General features: G+C 38.8%; 1 protein-coding gene across 2 annotated transcripts in view; it reads left to right on the forward strand.

The window, feature by feature from the left end:
• The window catches only part of LOC306875763 (Krueppel-like factor 12), a 43157-nt gene extending 20405 nt beyond the window's left edge, over positions 1–22752 (forward strand). For both annotated transcript variants that reach the window (XM_079426485.1, XM_079426484.1), the window contains exons 2-6: positions 107–189; positions 5356–5851; positions 12741–12876; positions 20988–21145; positions 21346–22752. In XM_079426485.1, coding sequence (XP_079282611.1) covers positions 124–189; positions 5356–5851; positions 12741–12876; positions 20988–21145; positions 21346–21527 — 1038 coding nt within the window. In that variant the 5' untranslated portion in view covers positions 107–123 and the 3' untranslated portion in view covers positions 21528–22752. The remainder of the gene's footprint in view (positions 1–106; positions 190–5355; positions 5852–12740; positions 12877–20987; positions 21146–21345) is intronic.
• The last annotated feature ends 629 nt before the right edge of the window (positions 22753–23381 follow it).

Consider the following 23381-nt stretch of genomic DNA (forward strand, 5'->3'; position numbering starts at 1 on the left):
TGACTCAATCACGGAAAAGGTGAGAGGAGTCACACGCAGCAGCTTTCTCATGCCTTCTCTTTTTCTCTCTCTCTCTCTCTCTCTCTCTCTCTCTCTCGGCTTGCAGACGCCATCAATAACAGGATGTTAATGCTAGACGGAATGCCTGCAGTCCGAGTCAAAGCAGAGCCTCTGGAATCTGAGAGAGGGGTAAGAGAACAGTTGTTTTTCATACAATTTTTGTCCTAACCTCCCATCTATACTCATGTACCACCCTCTACTTCTTTCACCCCTCACACACTCACCCCCTCGCTGTGATACCCCTAATTACTCCCAGGCGCTTGTGTGTGTGTGTGTGCAAAGCAGCCCTGATTTGGAGAGCCACAGCTGGAGCAGGAATGCTTCCAGGGCTTACAGTCAGGGCCACTGCAGCCAGGGCAGCCATTTTGGCAGGGCTTAAGCACAGATGCAGAGACACTGCTGTAGGGAGTCATTCTCTCTTTTTTGTAATTATTTCTTCATATGCTGCTTACTTAAGTGCACATGTACTGTACATGATCATCTAGGCTCACCTCCAGGCACTATAGGGGTATTCAAACTGGGGTCCAGGGCCACCCAGGGGTCCGCAAGAGAGTGCTACACTTTCGGAAACAGCCCTAAAATAAACACTACATATAATACCTTAATCTTAAATATTTTTTAAAACAACTTTCTGAAGCAGAAAAAAAGGTACAACAATTGTCAGGAAAAAAAGGTACAAAAGGTACAAAAACTGTCTAGGGCGGTTTCAAAGGTACTTTAAAAAAATACTAATATGCACACGTTAGGGACTAAAATGAACCTTTAATGGATAAATATGGTACAGAGGTGTGCCTTTTGAAAAGGTACCACCCCAGTGACAGATTTTATATCTTTTTTTTCTGAGAGTGTAGGATATCTGTGAAGCACTTCGGAAAGAATGCTTTTAAAGATATTCTATGTAATGTAATGTATATTTTAGGACTGTTGATTTCTTACTCTCTTTTCATCAAAGAATCCTAAAAAATAGTCATATGTTTCCATCAAAGTGTTCAGCAGCACAACATTCTGAAGAATCATGTGACACTGAAGACTGGAATAATGGCTTCTGAAAATTCAGCAATGCCATCAGGGGAATACATTACATTTTAAAATATATTAAAATAGAAAAAAAGTTATTTAAATGTTCAATAATATTTCAAAATATTGATGTTTTTAATCAAATAAATGCAGCCTTAATGAGTATAAGAGGCTTTTTTTCAAAAACTTATTTCATAAAAACTGACTTCAAGCTTTTGAACAGTAGTACATTCTTTTTTAAAAAAACTATAGATTTTGTTTTTATTTGTTAGTGTTAAAAGCTAAGGCTGTCAATAGAATAAAATAATCATGATTAATCTAATAGATTCCAATATTCATCTGTTTCAGTCAAAATATTTAGATGCAATTTTATTTTGGAAATAGGGCCCTTCACAAGCGGATCCTCATATTCCATGGTCCTTGGCATCAAAAAGTTTGAAAACCCCTGAACAATACATCTAACCTTTTAGCATTATCATTAGTCTCGCGTAGCCAGACCTTCCGACTGATGGCTGAAGGTCTGGGAACTTTGGCCGCTTTGAATGGCCAAGGCCCACCCAAGAGGCCATATGACTGACAGGTAAAGCGACCAATCACGTTTCGTTTTTTGTGCCGTGCCATGGAAATGTCGCCACAATAACAGACATATTTTAAAGATTCTATGCCGCGAACTTTACATTTTTCACATACTTTTGAAAATTCAGTGTTTAGTTGATCCTGACAAGTGCTCGTCGTCAGTTGTAAACACAACGGCTTTCTTCTTTTGTGAGAGGGTTTGGCGCCACGGCATTTTTGTTTCCAGGCGGAACGTTAAAGAACGCGACACACATGTCTCTCGGAAATCCTGTATAATCTAACCAATCCGATGACGACTTCGTAACTCCTGAAGTGTTTCCAGATAAGTGTGCCATATGCATCAGAGTTTAGCCAATGTTCCGTGGGCGTGATGTCTTAGGCTGAGACTACATTGTCATTAAACCTTTGACTCAGGAAGGCATGGCTTGGTATATAAAGGTAATTCTGTGCCATGCAAACATACTGATCAAATCCATTACAGTAATTCAGTCATTCATTGTGATGCACTGTTTAGTGAACTGCTCCACATTGTTTGCGCAATGAAAAGCAGAAAAGTGGATATGGATAGATTTTCTTGGAGAGAGAACATGTGAATAGTTGCGTCGGCGAGCCAACGACATACCCTTGTTGTGTTCTACTTCACAAGCCAGCATAGCAACACCTTGCTTCCTTCCTGCGAAAGGCTGGTAGACATATTTATTCATATGCGTCAAAATCCTGCCAAGCGCCAGGAAGTGTGCAACCTACACAATGACTCTTTGAAGTGCATTTCATCACATGGTCGTCGTTCTGGTGGCCACTTGCCAAGACCTTGCTTAGAATGGTTTGCCCCAGTTAATGCCCTCACCAGCTAGACAGATATCTCATGCAGGATCCCCGAATAAAGTGAAAGTCATCAGCAAAGAGCCAAGGTGGAAAGTACAGAGGAGAGAGCAGTTGAGATTTTAAAGCATTTCTACAGAAACTGACGTTCAAACAAGAACAGGAATCTGTATGCAAAACAGCTTTTTATCACCTCAAAGCATAGTTTCAGTTTGCTATTGTTTACAGTTTCATCTGGTTTTCTGGTTTTCACATTTCATCTCGAAACAGCATACAGCCTAATGGATCAGCCAAGTGATACCATCTGAATAATCATGAGCACCTCATGAGTGCAGTTCTTGATTATTTGCCGTTTTTATCTTCAAGCGCTTCGAACCTGCCTTTGAGCAAAATAAAAACACAGTGAAACTAAATTCAGAACTCTACAAGGACAATTTGACTAAAGCGTAAAGAGGGGAGATGAGATCTATTTGAGAAAGCGGTTTGTCTCGGAGGGCTGCAAAGACCCAAGGCTACAGCGGCCGCAGGCACAGATCCGCACAATGTCCTATATACACACACAAACAAAGTACGCGGTATAAAGCCTCTGAAGCATACCCTAAAGGGTACATTGCAAAATTCAATAGAACTAGAGCGAGAGCTCACTACAGACAAACATGCTACTGAGTGATCTTTTTCAGCAGGAAATATGGAGGTTGCGTTACTGCTCCAAGGAACTGACCAGAAATGTTTTGTCCCTTTTGCTGGGAACAACAAAGGATCTCTTAGGTATTACCGAGGCAGGTTTTTCAATTCGATAGCAAGTCTGTTAAGTTTGATGCTGATTGGTCATTAGCGGCACCTCCCTTCCCTTTCATACAACCCTCATTAGTAGGTTGCTGATTGCATGCTATGCTAATAGAAATTCACTCACTGGGTTTGATTACTACCCTGTCTGTGCAGCTGTGCAGTATTTTCCAAGACTAAAATACTAAAATTCACAAAAAATCAAACCATTAATTACAGAGAAAAATCGTCATGTACAAATTGCATGCATTTCCTATTATTATTGTTTGATTTGCGATCAGGTTCATGGATGTTAATGACATGATGTGTATCATCTGAATCAGCAGATATATAACATTTACTCAAAACTTTTAATTTAAATGTTTTAAAAAATCTTGAAATATGGCTGAAGGTTGTTACACTACTTTCCCATTTTGCTTCCACTGGACCCATAAAGATTGAACAAAAGGGATATGTCTGTTATGTTTTTTTTTTTTTTTTTTCAATTGTTACCTCATGTTTTATGCATTTATTTAATAATGCCTTGCTTCAATATTTTAATTAATTAATTTTTCCAAATCTTTGTTTTATTATTAAAATGCTTAAAACTTTTCAAATGCAAATTTTCAAATGCAAAATGTATATCTTTCAGCTGACTAACAAAAGACAACTGACTTGTAGATATATTAACCCATGATAGCCCCACTAGTCAATTGTGTAGAGCTGTGAAAAAGTTTCATTGTGCTTTTCCTTTAGCCCAAAAACTCCTGAAACTCCTGACTAAATCACCATTGAACCATTGTTGTCAGCACGGTCACACTTTGCAGAAAGTGGTCTCTTTGTTCTAAAAGTACTGCTCTTTTCCCTGCCCAATCAAATTAGTATTGTAACCCTGACCTTGAAGTCATGTGTCTTGACCTCTGAGCCCTGAATGACCCAACCTTTTACGGGTCACGTCAGCATATTTAATTGGCTGACGTTTTGTTGTTTTTGGATTCAAATTCAGTTTTATTGTACCGCATACTGCTGATTCATGGTCAGCAGCACTGAGTGACTCCACGTGTCCAGAGTAAAAATAGTATGAGCTCAGGGGGGAAACTGTAATTTGCTACAGGCCCACTCAGTCTGCATAAAGAAAAGTGAGTCTATAAACAAAGTCGAGCCGTGATTCTGCAGCAGACCGTTTATCACATCTGCCGTCGCAATTCGAGAACTTTTCCCCTCGGTTTAATGAGCTGCTCTGTTATGATTAGCCGCCTGCTCATGAGAGATTATTTCACTGCATGCGCTTGCTGCAGAGAAGAATGCTCTGTCTGCTAGCACTTTATTTACGCTGTTTTTTTGGGGGGCAGACACCCCTGTGGGGCTGACAGGTTCTGTCTCCATGATGATGTTCTTTTAGATGAGCAAGCAAAATTTAATATGTGATCCAGACTAGTGACACGTGATATTTGACTTTTTTTTTTTTTTTATTCACAAACAAATTACTTGTTTTGAACCATTTTTTTTAAATTCACAAGATTAACAAAACAGTCTGCAAAATCAGTTTGAGTCCAACTCTTTCAGTCATTTACTTGTTCGAACTGTGTTTTTTAAATGATTCACAGAACAGTCCCCAGGTAAGCCAGGTTGAATCTGACTCACAGAATCGTGAATCATTTTTCCGTCAGATTTGAAATGAACAGAACTGCTGCTTGTAATAAACGATACACATAACAAAACCGTTTTTTTCTCTAATAAATTACATAAAGTTCTCCTTGTATCTTTGTTTAACTGTACGTTCATATTTTTAAAATATTTAATTACACTTGTAAAATGTGTGTGTGTGTATATATATCTGAAAGAACTGTTGTATGGATATGTATGTATACACACACACACGCACACACACACATTCTACAAATATTTAATAAAAAAAAAAAAAAAAAAAAAAAAAAAAATATATATATATATATATATATATATAATATATTTATATATACACACATATAGATGCATATATCTATATCTTTACCTGCATTTACAAAACCCTCTTCATTAATTTATTTTCAGAAATTGAACTAACAAAAAATAAATAAATAGCACCACATTCATTTATTTCTTTGTTCTTTACAGTCACCCAAAGTGCACGGCTATCCTGATATGGAGACTGTGCCGCTCCTACTCAGCAAAGTGAAGGCAGAACCTCCAGAAGACCTGCTCTCATCTGAGCAGTTCCAGACCCAGACAGAGCCCGTGGACCTGTCCATCAACAAGACAAGGACTTCATCTCCTTCCTCCAACACCTCACCCGTTACCTCAGCCTTCTCTCCATCTTCATCATCGTCATCCTCACCTTCCGTCATCACCTCAGTCTCCTCGGGAATGCCCTCTGTTTTGACACCCGGCCCCTTGGTGGGCTCTTCTCATGGAGTTAGAGGCCAGCAATTTTTGCACATCATCCACCCCGTTCCCCCTTCCAGCCCCAGTAAACTTCCCAGCCAGGTGCACCGTATTCCTGTGGTGGTGCAGTCGCTGCCCCTCATGTACACCACAGCCATTCGCTCCCCTTCAACCCTCAACTCCACCATCATGTTACCTCTCCTGGACGAGGCCAAGTTCCAGGGTAAAGGTGAGGACCTCTTTGTTTAATAATTTTACTGTAGTTACAGTGGGTGATTCCCTGATACATTGCTTTTTTTCTTACGCAGTATTTTTGTCTTGTTTTCCAGTACAAATGTCAAAAAATTTGTAACACAAGATACATTTACTCGGGAAGCAAAATGCATTAAGTCAAAGATCAACATTGACATTAAGTAAAAAAAAATAATAATTTGTGCTTAAAACAAGAAAAAATATCTGCAAAAGGAAAGGCAGTCTGAAATTTTCGCATGCGTTTTTCGTATTCCTCATCCTTTCCTATCAAAATGCATGCTACGGATGCGAAAACGCAAAAAATCAAACAATTTTTTTTGACGGACGAAAGTTTCGGAGACCGTGTGCAAACGTGATTGACACAGCGTGAGGTCGTATTTATTTTTTAACGTGCGAAATTCGGACAAAATTTTGTGCAGAGACCTTAAGTCATTTTGCTTTTAAAGTAAATACATCTTTATTTAAGAATGTTTAGATATTTGTACTGAAAAACAAGACAAAAAGTACTCGTAATATTTTGCAGAAAAAGGTTGGAGGTTTGCAAGTGGGAATAACTTAACAGTTTGAGAATTACTTACTTCATCACCAGGGTGCCCCTGGGTGAAGCACTTAACATCAGCCTGGCCCAAGGGGTATGTTGAAATCTTATGAAATTGTGATCACAGGGGAAAATAAATCAGCTGGAATGGGGAAAAATGAAAGCTGATTAAAAGCATCTGTTTCCTTCACATTTATTTTAGGAAAAGACTAGCTTCAGACAACTGCATCTCTCTGTCCTTGTCCTTTCACAGAAAAGCACCATACTCATAATGATATGCAGATATGGGGTTGACTGTCCTCAGCTGCCTGTGTACTTCCTGCTGTTAGGGAGTATGTGCTGTGTGACAGGCATACTGTCTGCTTTTGAAGTGGTGGACATATAAATTAAAATCTTAATTTCAAGTCAAGTAAGCAGAGTGGGAAATTAACTCCTGCCACCAGCGTTTGTGCAGTGCTGGGTAATTTTGATTTATGTACCAGCCAATGTGGCGGTCACCCTGTAAGACATGTCAGATAGCCTTTTGACAAGACATTTTTAAAGCATGATTGTTGAACATTTAATTTAGATTTTGAAGTCATTTGAAAATATGGCAAGGTGTATGTCATTGCTATATTTATATATTCAGATATTTGTAGCACTTCACTGCTCGTTTCAAACACACCCAAGCTTTTTGTTTCATCTCACATTGCAGTAAATAGCATAAATGGATACTAATAGTATTACACAAGTGGACCAAATTGAGATGAAAGGAACAATAGAAACAGCAAAAGAAGGCAAAAGTTATATCTCACTTTGTTCTTTGTTCATTTATTGCACATGAAAGGTCTAAATTCTTTTCAAGAGCACTTAGATGTGAAAACAGATTATATCAATTTAGTACATAAGAATACAAAAGTGTCAGTGAACAGCTTAAGAGGAAATAAAAAGCATGTGATTTGCAAAGACAACAAAGGAAAAAAAAGTAAAATACCATCATTTCATACTGTCATTACAATTCACTTGTGTGTATTAGAATACATAATGTGTTTGCTCTGAAGATTAATGGGCCTTTTTATTCCAAAAATGTTTTAAATGTTTTTGTCATTGCCATTGTCTGGTGGGCAAGAAATGAACTTCCCACCCTAAAGCCCATGGATTATCTTAAGACACTGTTGCTTTTCTAACAAACCGATTAGTGTTTACTGAGATGAAAGTGCTTTCTGCAAACATAGGATCTGCGTAGTTGTCTCGAGTCCAAGGTCACGCAGACAGGTCTCGGCCCCTCGCCACATGCCCTAATCAGAAGCACACATCTTGCACGGTGCCTTCGCAAACTCTTGAGACATCACCGATGGCACTCTGGGACTGCTGTTTAGGGTTGGTTTCCTGTAGGGCGAGTTTTAATACTCTGGCGCTAAGCCACGATGCTCTGGGTGTTGCTGTCAAATGGTGTTCGGCCCGAGCAGAGGGCACAAGGGAGCTGTTTGTTGCCCAACCTCTTGTTTATCTGGGAAGGGTGTCTGTCCCTAATGGTTGGGCAGGGCTGGGCATCCTGCTAGAAGAAGGATTTAAATACTGGGTGTTGCTCAGCTTCAGGGGAGGAAAGAGAGGAAAAACAAGCTTTGCTTTATGGGGTGGGGCGGATATTGAAGATGGGTGGCACCGCGAGCAGTCAGGCACATAGCAACATGAACTCCACCCAGAGTTCTCTGGAGCAGCACAGAGGAAATGGGGTCAGACCTGGGCGGGGTCAGTGATGATATGCTTACATGATAGTGACTGACGGTAACATTGAGACACAAGTATGATCGCCAATGTTTACATGTAAATGTTCATGAATAAATGTTTTCGTCACAGCTGGAAACATAATAGATGGTGCACACTTACACTTGCATGCGCACACTCGTGTACAGGTTGCCAGGGGGAGGTGGGGAGGGGGTGTGCCCTTCTCTACAGCTCTGTCTCCGACTGAGTTACCATGGAAACAGGCTATGGCTGGAAACAACAGGAGAAAGAAATCATGGGGTTTGCTTCACCACCTCTTATGAACTCCGCTTTTGTCATTGCCTTTATATGGACATTTTTAAGGAATATCCAGGCGAGCTATGTACTGTAGGTAGAGTGAATGGATTATGGTGGACACAGTCTACAGAGGCAGAGACAGACTGTATTATTCGCCGTTGCTCTTTACAGTGTCCATATTATAGAGTATATTCAAAATTATTAGTTAAAAAAAAAAAAAAATTTATTCTAACATAATGTATTTAAAGTATATAGCACATTACAATGTGCTGCACAGTTCAGTAAAACAAGTTATTAAAAAAAAAAAATTAAGCCAAATTTGACAATTTTAATAATAATAGATTATAAGTTCTAAAAAGCATTTATTGCACTAAAAATAATAAGGGAGATCAACAATATACAAGTATTATTTGAAATCTGCTTTAACATTGATCTAGTAGTACCACATTAATGCAGGGAATGTAGAATATAGTGTTGTGAATGGTTTTGCATTACTTCATATATAGAGGTCGCAAAGCATCTGCTATAACTGATTCGTGTTTAGCCTGAGTAGACAGAATGGAGGAGGAGAGAGAAGAGCTCCAGGCTGTTGTAATGTGTCCAGTTAATCTTTCATTGAAATCCTCCATCAGTTTTGGATGTTTAAAAGTACCCTTAGAAAGGCATAGAATCAGTTTCATGCTGAATTTGGTAAAGACTAGCAGTAAAAAGCAGCAGGCCAGTGCATGTGACGTTTAATGTAATGTAATGTTCTTGAGTGATGGGTTTCACGTCAAAAATTGAATTATTGCTGGATCTATGTATGTATGTACAATACCATTCAAAAGTTGTTAAGATTTTGAAAAATATATTTTTAAAAGTATTTTATGTTAACCATTGCTGCTTTTTTTATCACAGTAACAACAGTAAACTGTATGAAATATTATTACTATTTAAAATAACTTCTTTTTCAATTTTAAGATATTTTAACATGTAATTTAATTCCTTTGATGGCAAAGTTTTACTCCAGTTTTCAATATCACATGATTCTTCAGCGATTATAGTGTATATACAGTGCCCTCCATAAGTATTGGAACAGTAAAGACAAAATTGCTCTGTTGGCTGTGGAGTCAAGACATTTGCAAATATGATTAAAAGATGAACATGAGACAAAACTACAGAATGTCACATTTTATTATTAGCCGTTTGAACACATACATGTTTTACCAAATAAAAAGAACAGCACTTTTAGAGTTCATCCCACTCATTGATGTGAGCATAAGTATTGGGACAGTTGAACATAAGGCAGATATAAAAGATTAAAAGCTATTATTTAGTTGCAGATCCCTTCAGCACAATCACAGCAGTGAGTCTGTGACCCATAGACATCACCAGACTCTTGGTCTCATCCTTTGAAATACTTTTCCCAGCCTTTAATGTAGCCAATTCCAACTGTTGCTTGTTTTGTGGAGTTTCTGCCTTTACTCTCCTCTCCAGCTGGTGAAATTCATGTTCAATCGGATTTAAATCTGGAGATTGACTTGGGCAATCTAAGACTTTCCATTTCTTTGCCCTTTATAAATTCCTTGACTGAACTGGCAGGGTGTTTTGGGTCATTGTCCTGATGCAATATGAAGCACTTCCCAATGAATCTGGTGGCATTTTCTTGAATATTGGTAGGCAAGATGGTTTTGTATCCTTCCAAATTCATTCTGCTACTGTCATCTTACATTAAGTCATCAGTAAAGTTGAGAGGGCCTGTTCCAGAGACAGCCATGCATGCCCATGCCATGACAACACCGCACCATGCTTTACAGATGAGGCTGTATGCTTGGGATCATTACAGTTCCCTTTTTTTCTCCACATTTTTGCTTTCCCATCACTTAGAGAAAGGTTCATCTTTGTCTCATCGGTCCATAAACACAGTGCTTTTTTGCGAACTCTAATCTTGCCTTTCTATTTTTGGTGCTGGTCAGAGGTTTGCATCTTGCTGTGTAGCATCTGTAATTCTGTGTCAAAGTCTCCTGAGGACAGTAGATTGTCAGAGCATCACCCCAGCTTTCTGGAAGTTGTTGCTGATTTTACAGACACGTCTTTTAGGGTTCATTTTCACAGCTTTTATGATTTGTCTGTCATCATACTGTTGTTTTCTCAGCCGATCAGGTAGTTGTTGGTTGCTGGTGTCGCTGATGTTTCCAAACTCTTGATTTCTCCATGCCCTTTGTTTTTGCCCTAGCTCTAATTGACTTCCTCTTTTCTTTTAGCATCCAAATTGCTCGCTTTTCTCTCTAAGTCAGCTCCCTCATCTTCCTCCTGGTTTGTGTGTGTCATCATCGAATGCTAGATTCAGAATGCAGAAGTAATGGATATAACTGATACAACACATTCCCTGCTTTTAATATCTGAAGAATTAATGCAACAGTACACAGCTGATCACTTAGAAAGACCTGTGAGGCAACTGTTCCAATACTTATGCTCACATCAGATAGGGGGATGAAACTCTAAAAGTGCTGAGCTTCTTAGCTGGTAAAACATCTATCTGTTGAATCACCCAATAATAAAACGTGACATTCTGTAGTTTTGTCTCATATTCATCTTTTAATCATATTTGTAAATGTCTTGACTCCACAGCCAACAGAGCAATTTTGACTTTACTGTTCCAATACTTTTGGAGGGCACTGTATGTATTTGTATTTTTTTAACATGAATTATTATGAATTATGAATTAACAGTGTGTAGCCTGGTTTGCTGATGTCTATTGTGTGTAGAAGCAGCTCACAAAAACTTGCCCTGATGGTAGAAAATTTGTGGAATCATGATTTATTTTTTTAATTGCCTAATTTTTTCAATAATCAGTCACACACACAAAAAAAAAACCCTGTCAAGCCCTAATTGAAAGTTTTATTTAAAATGTTTTACTTCTGAAACCATATAGTTGAGGTCTTCCCATCATTCATACAGAAATTCAGAAATTGGCAGCATAACAATGTCCAACATCCTGGAAACAAAGGGTGAGTGGCAGCATAGCTCTGTTGTCTTTAGATGCTCTCGATCAGCATCTGATCGCCTGTGCTGGTGACATGCCCGCAGGACACACTGCCCAGGGCCGAATGGGAGACAGCATGGACACCTCTGATCCGGGATCAGGTCTGACAGACTGCTGAGAGAGCAGCGAATTAGAAGCGTAGCCCTGCAGCCTGGGCTAACCCACATAATATTAACAAAGCTTGCAGTCAGGGAGAATTCTGCTCTCGTTCAGTGTGCAATGAGATCCAGTAATCAGAGACGGGGGTTCTGTGACTGCCAGTCTAAAACACTGGCATACACAGGTGTGACTGAATTAAAACCCTGTATTTGATGACAAACTCACACCTCAAATGTATCATATGATATTAAACAAAGACATCTATCTGTCTGTCTGTCTGTCTGTCTGTCCGTCTGTCTGTGCCCCTCCACAACACTGTCTGCCCCTCCACAACACTGTCTGCCCCTCCACAACACTGTCTGCCCCTCCACAACATTGTAAATTAAAAAGCAAATGGCTGATATTCTGTCACTTCTATATAAAATAATTTTCAATAATTGAAAGAAAGCTGAAATATATGTATTAGATGTGTATTAAACTTACACTTTAAAAAAACTTTTTTAAAATTTAGTTGATAAGGAAACATTTCTCATTTTCATTTAATTTGAAGTACTAAAATTAAATAAAACAACTAAAAAAAGCTAATAAAAATTACAAAACAAACAAAAATTTAGTAAAACTTCAAAACAATAAAATAATAGTATATACATTCTTAATGGTATATGCTAAATTACTGTAGCTGGAAATCCTTTTGTATTGTGCCTGGTTAATGCCAATATGTTTTAATATTATAATATATATATTGTATTTGTTGAATATTGTATTTGTTCCCTGTTGCCCCTGTGGACATTTATGAAATAAACTGCAATTTAATTTCCACCAACTTAAAATGGTGTACTGTGTTTAACAGCATTCAGTGGTGGAAATAACATGTTTTATTGAGCATTTATTGTTTTATTGGGCATTTAAAAAGTAGCAGATATAAATAATTAAGGCATAATAATGGTTCTAAGACAGTTAATGTGACCTTAATATAATAAACAGAAAAAAATAGAAATCTGTTCATTTGAATAAAAATCAGCCCTTGGGACATTAAAGTGCCAAAAGTTGAAGAAACACCCTGAAATGCTGTGCTAATTTCTGCTCAGTGTCATGTGGCATATTGTGAGCTGCTGAATGGGCCTGAGAATAGCCTCAGGCGGTACGCATATTACAGTCAGGTAACTAACCTCCTCCTCTGTTGTCTTCCCCCTGCGGCAGCACAAACAGACCCCAATGGCCTGTCGCCAAGACAAATCAAAAGTGACAGTGATGATGACGACCTGCCAAACGTGACCTTGGACAGTGTTAATGAAACAGGATCCACGGCGCTGTCTATAGCACGAGCAGTCCAGGAGTGAGTATTCTCTAAAGACACACTCTCACAAACACACCAGCATGCACTGGAAATCAAACTTCAACATACAGTATGCACACTAACTGTCTTCAAATAAAAAAACTGCAGGTTGATGATGTAGTGCTAATAATGTAGATTCAAATTGTGTGTAACGACACTTCTAACCATCGTGGTTCGACTGATGAATATGCGACAAACTTCCTATGTTTTCGGGAAACAGTTGTGACTGGTTAGTTCCTTTCTCCAACAATGCATCGTACTATGGTAGTGGAAAACTCACCCCTGTATGACTTACTTTCTTTTGTGGTACACAAAAGAAGATATTTTGAAACGGGTATCCTTTTTTTGTCCATAAAGTGAAAGTCAATGGTGTCCAATCAGGGTTGACTTTCATTTCATGGAGAAACACACTCTTCAAAGTAACTTCTTTTGTGTTCTGCAGGTTAAACAAAGCCATACAGGTTTGAAAAGGCAAGAGTGTGAATAAATTATCACAGATTGATCATTTCTGGGTGAACTATCCATTTAATGGAAAGAAAAGGTTTGGAAATGACCACCTATTACAATACTTTTGCAAACTGTGAAGCATTTCTTTGTAGGTCATTCTTTGTAATACCAGCTCTTTGGTGACATTAGCTGTCCTTACATTAACTCCATGTGTCTTCACTCAGATGAGGTAGTCATCCCATTAAAGACAGTGCCATGATCAAAACCAGAAGACTCTCAAGCCTGCAGGCAGTAAAAAACAGCCTAGGACTTCTCCCAAAGAGTTTTCCATGAGCCAACCCCCCTACCAGCACCCCGCCGTCCGCCTGTTATTTAGGCAAATGGTTTGGAAAGTATTCCAGGATTCCTCCGTATGTCAAAGCTTTGCACTGACACCGTGTAAATGTTTCCCTTTGCTCCGAGTGTGCTGTAGATGAACGGTACTCGGACTTTGCTCCCCAGTGCAGCAGAATACCAAAACACAGTTTAACCAGGTTTACAGGAATGGTGTTATTGGGAGAGATGCTGCTTTTGGCTGTTTACAGATAGAGAGAAAAGGAGAAAGAGGGCATGTGTGCAGCTGTGTTCATTCTAGCATAAGATAACATTGTAGGCAGCATCACCACAAGAATAACACCGATAGTGCGGCTGACTCAATGGATGAGAACAAAGTGTTTGATGAAGAATATTGTCATTTAATTGGGTCAGTGTTTTTGCACAATAATTCAACCAGAAAATTACAAAGGCTAGGCAATAAAATGCAGTTTACAGTGAGACCGGAGCATCTAACAGTAGGAATGATGACTTGTCTTGTGGGGCTGCAGAGTTTGGCTGGCACCGCGAGACCCCGCGGGACTAAAATAACCCCCTCGGCTCATGGACCTGTCAGAGGCCAGTCACAGCCGACCCAAAATGACTCAGTCTCCACTATAAGACTGTCCTCACCACCTGACGAGCCAATTTAGGAGAGAGTGAACTGCTAGCTCTGCACTTAATTTAAATATCCATGCAGCTAAAGAAGCCCTGTATCACACAACACGACACTCTGAGCGAGGGGCCAGATGCTGTTATGTGCTGATATCTGGCTTTAAGTTGCTGATATCAGTTTCAGATGAACAGACCAAAAGTCATTGCCCAACTTTTGCATCTCTGAGAGCATCTTGAGTGACAAATGCATCTATATTGGTTGCATTTTGGACAAATGGTTTCTATATTGTGTGTGTGTTGCATTATCCATGAATCCCATTATGAAAGGGGCTGTAATATTATTAAAGTGGCCCTGGCAGGTTCTTTTGGTTCCTTGAGTCCCCAGGGCCATTCAGTCAGACAGGTGGGGAATGTGGCTACACACACACACACACACACGCACACATTTGCACACACAACTACACACTTTCAGTTCCCACATGCTATTGCATTACTGCACCATTAACAAACTTCAGTACTAAAGATGCATGACCATATTAGTTATCAGCCAATATTAGTATTTTGTTTACTGGTGTGGTCAATTCTGCATATTTATTGACTAATATTGGACACTCATTTCTACAAATTTTAAGGGGTCATATGATGCAATTTCAAGTTTTCCTTTGTCTTTGGAGTGTTACAAGCTGTTCGTGCATATATAAGATCCGTACAGTTGCTAAGTTGTCCGTAAAGAGATATTCTTTATGAAAGTTAAGACTCGTCCACACCTTCCTAAAATGCCTCATCCTAATGCCCCCACATATCTGTGTCACTGTGTTGGAAGATTTGTATAACACCGCCCAAATGTTTTCACAAAGAAAGGGGTGTAACATTTCCATCACATGCTTGAGTTATAACTGGCCAATCAGAGCACACCACAGTTTTTAGAATGATGAGCTTTGTAAAAATCGACCCGTTTCAGAAAGGTGGGGCAGAGAGGAGCAACAATAATGTACGGTATGTGGAAAATAATGTTTTTTGAACCTTAAATTGTGTAAACACATTGCATTACACCAACTACACAAAATAATGTGAGAGTAGAGACAAAAAGACCAAGTGCTCAATTCAGTCTGGTATTAAAATGCTTCAGAATCATTTCAACATACAGAATTCATACACCCCACCCCCTCCACACAAAGCCAGGATGACAGGGTTATGCAGGGTTCACACAAGAGCTGTTTTAAAGGTCTAGGCATTATCTGGGCAGCAGAACTCCGCACTGTTCTACAGTAGGTGACAGCACTAGCATATGTTACTTTTTGAAGAGGAGTAAAAACAGACATGGTTGGATCAGTGGCGGGACCCACCCAAAGGCTTTGATTTAACTAAAATGTTAAGTAAAAGAGGGGAGAAATGTCCCAGGGGGGCATGAATTAAAAGTATCATGGTGTCCTCTTTGTGCTGGGGGAAGGGTTGAGCTAGGCAAAATAAGAGTCCGTCCAACCAGGGGATCATCGCAGTACCAGCCTAGTGTTGTTGCACCATAGCTGAATCTAGAGGACACCTGGTGCCTGCGGACAATAGTGTTATGAAGGAGATGTGTGAGACCAATATTTATAGATTGTAGATCTACTGATAATGGATTTAATTGGTATTGATACCAACGTGGGCCAATTTTCAATTAATTAGTTAATAGTTTCTAAAACCCATGTATTCAATTACAATTTTTTCCCCCATGGAATCCCAATAATAGCCAGTAAAATAAAATCGATCAATCAGTAAATCAAAAGATTGGGGTATTTTTGATTTTTTTTGGGAAATAAATATTTCCTATATTAAGTCAGCAAATTCACAGTGTAGAGTCTTTTGAACTTTCTATTCATCAAAGAAACCTGGTAAATATGTATCACATTTTCCATAAAAATAGCAACACAACTGTTTTCAAAGTTGATAATAAGAAATAGTTGGGCACCAAATCAGCATAATTATATTTCAGTATATATTCAAATAAAAAGTGTATCACAGTTTTAAATTTTGATTATTATTTTTGATTTAAAAAATCTGCCTGGGGGGCATGTGAGGCTTCTTTAAAAAACATTGATATTAGTTTCTCTCACCTGTTTCTGAGCTGTACTAATTTGGTATAAATACAATTTTTTTTTTCTAAATAGTATTTACTGTTAAATAGTATTTTTTTAGATAAATACCTACAGCTATATAGAAATAGATAGATAGATAGATAGATAGATAGATAGATAGATAGATAGTCTTTTACTGACTGAATCAAATGATAAACTGGTTGATGTGTACTGGATATGCATCTAGACATGATCATTTGAGGCGAATCTCCCATTACATTAAGGAGAATAACCATCTGTACCTGTCAGGTGGATCTGTATTTTCAAGTCATTTTCCACGAGCCAGACTACTGTATCACTATTTATGTCAGTGGCGTCCTCTCTGAAATATATTAGACTGTAAACATCCTGTGAGAGTTCGCTGCTGAAAGTCTTTCCACTGTAAATCCTGTCACTCCCTTCATGCTCCCTCACTCCCTCTGAACTCTCCTTCCAACATCAACCCCCTCCATTTTTATCTGCCACCAATTTTCATTCTCACAGAAACTCTCTCCTCGACTCTCTCTTGCTCTCTTGTAATTTCTCTGAGAGAGAAAAAAACAACCTGTTTGGCTCATTGCCTCTTTCTCAGCTTCTCTTTGTCTCCTCTTCTCAATTTCACTTCTCCCCTCCTGGGTCTCTTTCTCTCTCTCTCTTTCGCTCTCTGCGTGTGTTTGCTTGAGGCAGCGAGAGAGAGAGAGAAAGTTCAGCCTCATTTCTGACACATTGGCTCATTTCCGCTAGGCCTTCGCTTGGCAGCACACCAACACCAACAGGTCAACCAGGAGCAGGGGAGAAACAGGAAGTGGGCTGCATGTGGTGGAGACAGTTCACTGGAGGCGTTGTCTGGCTCCACCCCCTCGGCCTTTATTGCCAGGCCCAGCCCATGCCAATCAGCAGAGCAGTGGACATAGAGCTCTTATTACCTTCGACGGGAAGGCGAGCGAGGACAGTGTAATGTAATTAGGCTCTCCTCTGTCTCATTTTGTGGAGTAAAATGACTCCTACGCTCTCTTGCTTTCAAACACAGCATGTCCTCACACTTACGTGGCTCTCCACTCTTCTCCAACAGTTCAGTGAGCTCATTGGTTGATATGTACAAATCCTCTCAATGAGAGCCAGCGTTACAGTCTGAAAGCAGGCCCACCATCTGGAATGGCAATAATTCATTTTCTCACAGCAATCATAACCGACAGCGTGTTAATACTGTACAGTGTTATTCATTTGATCATACAATATTGTGTAATATTAATTAGAATGAGCATGTTAAGACATTCCCTTGGATTTTGCTAACAGCAAACTTGCAAGTGACATGTTTTTGGCCTTATAGTGTTTGCATTGTACCATCAACATACTTCAGGTCTACAGCGCCATCTAGTGATACATAATGAGTAGAACATTATGGACAAGCAGTCAATTAACTTTATTTTATTTGTTAACAGTCTGTAGAATGTTGGTTAGTGAATGCGCTTTTTGTTTCATACATTTCGCACAATTTTCAGTGACGTTCAGTGATTGTAAAGCTCTTATATAGGGATGAGTGAGTGCTGAAGGTGTGAGGGAGTTGTGCTTTATCAACACTGTCATGAATTCACACAGAACTGTGTGATGGAATACAAAAACTTGAAACAGAAGATCCCTCCCCTCATTCCCTGCATTATTGGGCATTTTTTCAGCACGACAATGAAGATATTCATTCTCCCAAGGTGAAAATCCTTCAGTGGACATGTATTTCACTCAGTCTTAACACTCTTGAGCAGCTGTGGGGGATTCTTTAGAGACGAGCTGAGCAGAACTCCCCATTAAAGACCAGAGCATTTAAGGTCGTCCTCCAGGAGTTAAACAGGACAGATGTGAAAATTTGTCATGAACTTATACACTCCGTGTCAAGAAGGTCAGAGCAGTATACTTAAAGTTCTGGAGGACATACTAAGTACTAGAATATTATACATTTGCTGAATTAAATCTAGGGTGTACACATTTATGCAGTCCTTCATTTAAACAAAATTGGCTAATTTACTTATTTTACAGAAAATATTGGCATATATTTTGTTGTTTTTATTAAGTATGTTTAATACATTTAAATTTTGCCATCTTTCCATGAATGATATTAGTGATCATTAAGAAAATACATCCTTATATTTATTCATTTCATTTATTCATGTGTATATATATATACATATATATATATATACACATACACTCACCTAAAGGATTATTAGGAACACCATACTAATACTGTGTTTGACCCCCTTTCGCCTTCAGAACTGCCTTAATTCTACGTGGCATTGATTCAACAAGGTGCTGAAAGCATTCTTTAGAAATGTTGGCCCATATTGATAGGATAGCATCTTGCAGTTGATGGAGATTTGTGGGATGCACATCCAGGGCACGAAGCTCCCGTTCCACCACATCCCAAAGATGCTCTATTGGGTTGAGATCTGGTGACTGTGGGGGCCATTTTAGTACAGTGAACTCATTGTCATGTTCAAGAAACCAATTTGAAATGATTCGAGCTTTGTGACATGGTGCATTATCCTGCTGGAAGTAGCCATCAGAGGATGGGTACATGGTGGTCATAAAGGGATGGACATGGTCAGAAACAATGCTCAGGTAGGCCGTGGCATTTAAACGATGCCCAATTGGCACTAAGGGGCCTAAAGTGTGCCAAGTAAACATCCCCCACACCATTACACCACCACCACCAGCCTGCACAGTGGTAACAAGGCATGATGGATCCATGTTCTCATTCTGTTTACGCCAAATTCTGACTCTACCATATGAATGTCTCAACAGAAATCGAGACTCATCAGACCAGGCAACATTTTTCCAGTCTTCAACCGTCCAATTTTGTTGAGCTTGTGCAAATTGTAGCCTCTTTTTCCTATTTGTCAGAGGAGAATGGGCCGACTGATTCAAGCTGATAGAAGCGCAACTTTGACTGAAATAACCACTCGTTACAACCGAGGTATGCAGCAAAGCATTTGTGAAGCCACAACACGCACAACCTTGAGGCGGATGGGCTACAACAGCAGAAGACCCCACCGGGTACCACTCATCTCCACTACAAATAGGAAAAAGAGGCTACAATTTGCACGAGCTCACCAAAATTGGACGGTTGAAGACTGGAAAAATGTTGCCTGGTGTGATGAGTCTCGATTTCTGTTGAGACATTTAGATGGTAGAGTCAGAATTTGGCGTAAACAGAATGAGAACATGGATCCATCATGCCTTGTTACCACTGTGCAGGCTGGTGGTGGTGGTGTAATGGTGTGGGGGATGTTTTCTTGGCACACTTTAGGCCCCTTAGTGCCAATTGGGCATCGTTTAAATGCCACGGCCTACCTGAGCATTGTTTCTGACCATGTCCATCCCTTTATGACCACCATGTACCCATCCTCTGATGGCTACTTCCAGCAGGATAATGCACCATGTCACAAAGCTCGAATCATTTCAAATTGGTTTCTTGAACATGACAATGAGTTCACTGTACTAAAATGGCCCCCACAGTCACCAGATCTCAACCCAATAGAGCATCTTTGGGATGTGGTGGAACGGGAGCTTCGTGCCCTGGATGTGCATCCCACAAATCTCCATCAACTGCAAGATGCTATCCTATCAATATGGGCCAACATTTCTAAAGAATACTTTCAGCACCTTGTTGAATCAATGCCACGTAGAGTTAAGGCAGTTCTGAAGGCGAAAGGGGGTCAAACACAGTATTAGTATGGTGTTCCTAATAATCCTTTAGGTGAGTATATATATATATATATATATATATATATATATATATATATATATATATATATATATATATATATATAGACGTGTAAACGTACGTGTACTGCTATTTGTACTGCGTTAAGCGAACTGAGACTTGTTATAGCACTTGCTTATCATTGCTCTTTTGTTGATTTGTAAGTCGCTTTGGATAAAAGCGTCTGCTAAATGACTAAATGTAAATGTAAATATATACACACACTTATTTATTTATTTTTCTTTTAGAAATAAATAGTTTTATTCAGCAAATATGCATTAAATTGTTCAAAAATGACACTAAAGACATTTATCATTTCCATTTCAAATATATGCTGTTCTTTTGAGCTTTGTACACATCAAAGAATCCTGATTAAAAAACAATTGTATCGCCATTTTTACTAAAATATTGAGCAGCACAACTGCTTTCAACATTTATAATGATAATAAATGATTTGTGAGCAGCAAATCAGCATATTAGAATGATTTCTGAAGGATCATGTGACACTGAATACTGTAGTTATGCTTGCTGAAAATTCAGCTTTGCCATTACTGGAACAAATTGAATTTTTAAATTGATAAAAATAGAAAACAGTTCATTTAAATTGTATAAATAATTCACAATATTACTGTATTTTTGATCAAATATGCCCAGTCTTGGACACGTGGTCCAGGTCTTCACTACTGCTTCAAAATGTTGTTGTTTTATATCATGTTACCACATGGTGGCAGCAGTTAGCTTATTTAATTCTTAGGATGCTGAATGAGGTCAGTTGATAATATTGTAATGCTATATACAGGGTGATTAAATCTCTCTCTCTCTCTCTCTCTCTCTCTCTCTCTCAGTTCCATGTCACCATTCAGTATTGAGAGCATTCGACGGCCACAGCCCCCTGAATCTCCAGACTCCAAGAAAAGACGCATTCACAGATGTGACTTTGCAGGCTGTAATAAAGTTTACACCAAGAGCTCTCATTTAAAGGCACACCGGAGGACACACACAGGTTTGTCAGCACCCAAATACAATCTGTACACCTCGTTTCACTCTCACTTTATTTGAATTCGGAGTATTGTTTCTGGTTAAAAGAACAGTTCACCCCAAAATAAAATTGGCTAACATCCTAACATCCTCTATCCAGATTTGTTTCTCCAAAATTAGAGTGGTGTTTATTTTTGCTTATGTATGGTCCATTATCTCCGCCAGGTGAGAAGCCATACAAGTGCACCTGGGACGGCTGCACATGGAAGTTCGCCCGCTCGGACGAGTTGACACGGCATTACCGTAAACACACAGGGGTCAAACCCTTTAAGTGCGGGGACTGCGACCGAAGCTTTTCCCGCTCAGATCATCTGGCCCTGCACCGTCGCAGACACATGCTGGTTTGAAGCCACCCACTCACTCACTCGCACACATGGGAGAGCTGGATCTCCCCAATAGTGTTCAGCTGGGCTGGACACAGAAATGGCCATCCCTACCCCTGAGAGTGATGCTTTCCCCACATTTGTAGAGCTAAACAGGGTCCATTCAGGGAGGGAGGAGCCTCATCTACAGGCCTCAAACATTTGGAGTCCAGGATATTGATTGTCTCGTGTCTGTTCAAAGAATTATTTCACTAAGACAAATGGTTTGTTTTCTGATTTTTCCTTTCTGAATCATCCATGTGGTCCGTTTTAACATGGCTGCTTTTCACTCAACATCTACAATGTAAAGAAACGCAGGGTGGAAAGTCTTATGTGTTGTTCTGACAAATGCAAAAGGGGAGCGTGACCGTGAATGGTGTGCTTGCACAATTTTTTACATTTACCTTTTTGCGGAACATCAAGAGCCAGAAGTATCTGTGAAGGATTAAGCAGATCTTCTAATGATGAAGACTTTGGGCCAGTGATTCCAGAGGTTTCCAAGGTTGCCATTTACAGGTTAACACACCAGCGAATGAGATTACACAATAAAATGTTCATTTTGGGTCATAATATCTTCTGTTCCTCACAACTGTTGACTTTAAACCGAAATTGATTGAATTTGATAGGTGGGCTTCTGCAGTCTACTCCCCACATTTGTTATAATTTTATCAGATTGACTCACTAATTAGGAAAATATGTGTAAATCTGGATAATGAGGGTCTACCCAGACCCTTACTCGAGGCAGAAGAGCAATATACTTATTCCGAGCACCACAGGGGTGAGCTGGCCTGGTCCTCCTCACCCATATACACAGTCAAAACTTTGGATTTCTACCAGTGCCGCTTTGTTTTCTATAATTCAGATACCTCTTCTATTTATAGTGGATTTCTAGCGGTGTAATCTTTCACAACTTTCTAGAATATGCTGAGGAAATCTCTTGAATGTCCTCGGGTTTTCTTCTGTTTTTGTGAGATTGCTTTTGCCTGATGTCAGTTATGGTCAGTAAAACAGCACTGTTCAGTGGATTTATTCTTCACTTTGTATTTATGAAGTGTCTTTGCAAGCATCAGTGTATCCATTTGCTAATTATTTCCATAACACTTCAATTAGTTAATGCATTTGGTAACATTGAACTAACAATGTACATTACCATTCAGAAGTTTGGGGTCAGTAAGAATTTTTAAAAGCTTTTGAAAAATCTTATGTTTACCAAGGCTGCATTTATTTGATAAAATATTAATTAATATTACAATTTAAAACAACTTTTCTAATTTAAATAATCATATATTTACATATAACATAAATATTTATATTATAATATAAAATGTAATTTATTCTTATAATGGCAAAGCTGAATTTACAACAGCCATTACTCCAGTCTTCAGTGTCACATGATGCTCAAGAAACATTTCCTATTAATAGTTGTGCTTAATATTTTTGTGGAAACCATGATACAGTCTGTTTCAGGATTCTTTAGTGAATAGAAAGTGATTTTTTTTTTTAAATATATAAATCTTTTGTAACATTATAAATTAATTACTGTCAAATTTGATCAATTTAATGCCTACTTTCTGAAAAAGTGTTAAAATTAAAAAAATTAAAATAAAACATTATGACCCCAAATTTTAGAATGAAAAAGCATTTTTAATCAAAGTAAATGGTAAATGATAAATATACTATCATTTCATTCATGATATATTACACTATTCACCATAGTTCATCATGCTGTAATGTTAGTCAACACTTGAATTAAATGTAGGCTATCGGTGTATAGTATATAGAAATGAACAGTAAGCCAGGTAAATAAGTGCTGTTGAAGTATTTTTTCATCATTAGGTC

The sequence above is a fragment of the Barbus barbus genome (genome assembly GCF_936440315.1).
Source record: "Barbus barbus genome assembly, chromosome: 10".
NCBI classification, from domain to species: domain Eukaryota; kingdom Metazoa; phylum Chordata; class Actinopteri; order Cypriniformes; family Cyprinidae; genus Barbus; species Barbus barbus.